The following is a 2,524-nucleotide window of genomic DNA, read 5'->3' as shown; positions in this document are numbered from 1 at the left end:
TCCTTGCATGGCCATAGTTCTGCCATAGTTTCTTTTTATTTCTGATGCCACAGTTTCTACCAAGTGGTTTATCTCCTTAGATCTAGCTGTCACTGGACTCTGATAATGTTGCATCCTTCTTCTATGGCACACCTTTTAAGTCTAGGGCTGAGATGCTAGCATGTTAGTTCCATGCCACATTTTATTGGTTTCCTTACCCATAATCACTGCAGATAATCTTTTAAAAATATTTTTTAGTTAAAATCTATTGAGTAAGCTATCTCTTCCCAGTTGGTAATTGGACAAAGTATTATACTTGCCACTTTATATCACTTTATGCTCATTTTTGAGAAGAGAAATTACTGAGTCAAATTGTAGAAACATTTAAAAATCTTTGGCACACTTAAACAGTATCCATATAATTTATACCATCTTTTAGAAGAGTTTTAACACCAAATGATAGAAATTTCAGTTTCATAGAGATTTGGTGGGCTAGAACCAACTACTTGCATGATAGGTTGTCCTCTCATCTTTCCTAGCTGTTCTGGGAAAGGCAGTTCCTGGTAAGAACTCTCCCTATGGCCCCTTTCATCTCACTGTTCCTCAGGGCATAGATGAGTGGGTTGAGCAGTGGGGTTCCCAATGTGTACACCAGTGAGACGAACTGATCTTGCTTGGGGTGGTAGCTGGAGCTGGGGCGCAGGTACATGAAGGCACAGCAGCCATACTGCAGCAGCACCACAGTGAGGTGGGAAGAGCAGGTGGAGAAGGCCCGGTGGCGGCCAGCAGCCGAGCGGATCTTGAGCACAGCAGCCACTATGAAGGTGTAGGAGGTGGTGATGAGGAAGAAAGGCACAGCAATGGCTAGTATGGCTGCCACCAGCACTGACTGCTCATGAATACGACTCTGAGCACAAACAAGATGCATGACTGGTGGCACATCACAAAAGAAGTGCTCAATGTCCCGAGTCTGGCAGAATGGCAGAGAGAAGATGAAGGCTACCAGTTGTAAGGACAAGAACAGACCACTGACGACTGATGCCACAACCAAGTGGACACAAAGAGTCAATGTCATGAGGAGAGGGTACTGCAAGGGGTGGCAAATGGCCACACAGCGGTCATAGGCCATGACAGCCAAGAGGAAGCAATCAGCACTGCCCAGTGCAATGAAGAAAGTCATCTGGGTGGCACAGCCCAGGAGGGTGATGGTCTTCTCTGACTGTAGGGTGTTGGCCAGCATATGGGGCACCACCACTGCAGTGTAGCATATTTCAATCCCAGAAAGGCTGCCCAGGAAATAGTACATGGGTGTGCGTAGACGGGCTTCTGTGTAAACGGACACTACAACGAGGATGTTCCCAGTGATGATCAATCCATAAACGAGGCTGACCCCAACGAAGGACAGAATACGCAGTTCTGGGCAGGAAGGATAGGCCAGGAACACAAATTCCATCAACACTGAGTGATTTTCCCAGGTCATTGAGCTTACAGTATTTTTCTGTAGAGAGTTACAAGTAAAGAAGGAAGAATCAGACTGAAGATAAATTAAGTTATACTCTGAGCCATGAATCTAATGTAATCAGGACTGGAGTTAGAAACTGGAAGGATCAAGATTAGTTCTTTTTCTTTTCTCCACTTTTACCAAGTTTCTCCACATTAATATCTACACCTCAATTTCTACCTGCCAAGAGTTGGGCCAAACTATGTAAGATACTATTGAAGAAAAATGGCAGAGGAAGTGGGTGGAATTCAGGAGCTATTTTCAGAAGGAGTGGAATGAAAATTCAATTCTTTCAGCAAATTCACAAGAAAGTGTCAAGGAATTCTTAGGACTAGAAATCAATAAGGTAGGGAGATAAGCCATTTATTCATTCATATATTTATTAGGTTGGTACAAAAGTAATTGCAGTTTTGCCATTACTTTTGACGGCAAAAACTGCAATTACTTTTGCACCAACCTAATATTTACACTCAGTGTCTCCTAGGGGTATTGAATAAGTGATATGTCAATGTAACTCTCAAAACTAGTGATACGATGGGAAATGAAGAAAGAAAAAAAATTACCCATGGAGCAAAGGGCTAACAGAGGTCTGAGTGTGACAGTGTCAGGGATATACCACAGAAAACAAAGCCCTATCTACGATTGATTTTTCTATCCTTATCTGATCAGGAGAAGTATGAGGCTTGAAGGAAACAAGGTGTTTTATCATATGTTTCTTCCTGGCTCGGGTGGAGGTATGTGATCCCAAGGTGTTGGAAATCTAAGAAGCCTTCCTGTGAATTTGGGCATGATTATGAAAGTCTAAACCTGTCTATTTTTCATATTTCTCAGAAGCTAATGTGAAATCTGGGAGAAGCCATATATTTCCACAAAACCCTTTTAATAAACAGACATAATTTGCAAAGGGCATCCATTCCACTTCTTTTCCCAGACCAACTCATATTAAATAAGGTGGAAAAGACGTAATGTGTGACCTTGTTTCAACGTGCCAAATTTTAATATTTCCTGTTATTGAATATGAGATTTGAAGAGAAATCTCTACCC

The 2,524-nt window shown here is 42.1% G+C and overlaps 1 protein-coding gene across 1 annotated transcript; it reads right to left on the bottom strand.

The window, feature by feature from the left end:
• Positions 1 to 365: 365 nt before the first annotated feature.
• OR10W1 (olfactory receptor family 10 subfamily W member 1) lies at positions 366 to 1,832 on the bottom strand. Its single transcript, XM_007997804.3, has one exon. The coding sequence runs from the start codon at positions 1,457 to 1,459 to the stop codon at positions 515 to 517; it is 945 nt and encodes a 314-aa protein (XP_007995995.3). The 5' UTR covers positions 1,460 to 1,832; the 3' UTR covers positions 366 to 514.
• Positions 1,833 to 2,524: the final 692 nt, after the last annotated feature.

Source organism: Chlorocebus sabaeus, chromosome 1, assembly GCF_047675955.1.
Source record: "Chlorocebus sabaeus isolate Y175 chromosome 1, mChlSab1.0.hap1, whole genome shotgun sequence".
In the NCBI taxonomy this organism is placed as follows: Eukaryota; Metazoa; Chordata; class Mammalia; order Primates; family Cercopithecidae; genus Chlorocebus; species Chlorocebus sabaeus.
This window is presented reverse-complemented; position numbering and strand designations above follow the sequence as displayed.

What these genes read in the sequence shown, in the direction of transcription:
- OR10W1 (XM_007997804.3), bottom strand. Translation starts at nt 1,459, where the DNA reads ATGACCTGGGAAAATCACTCAGTGTTGATGGAATTTGTGTTCCTGGCC.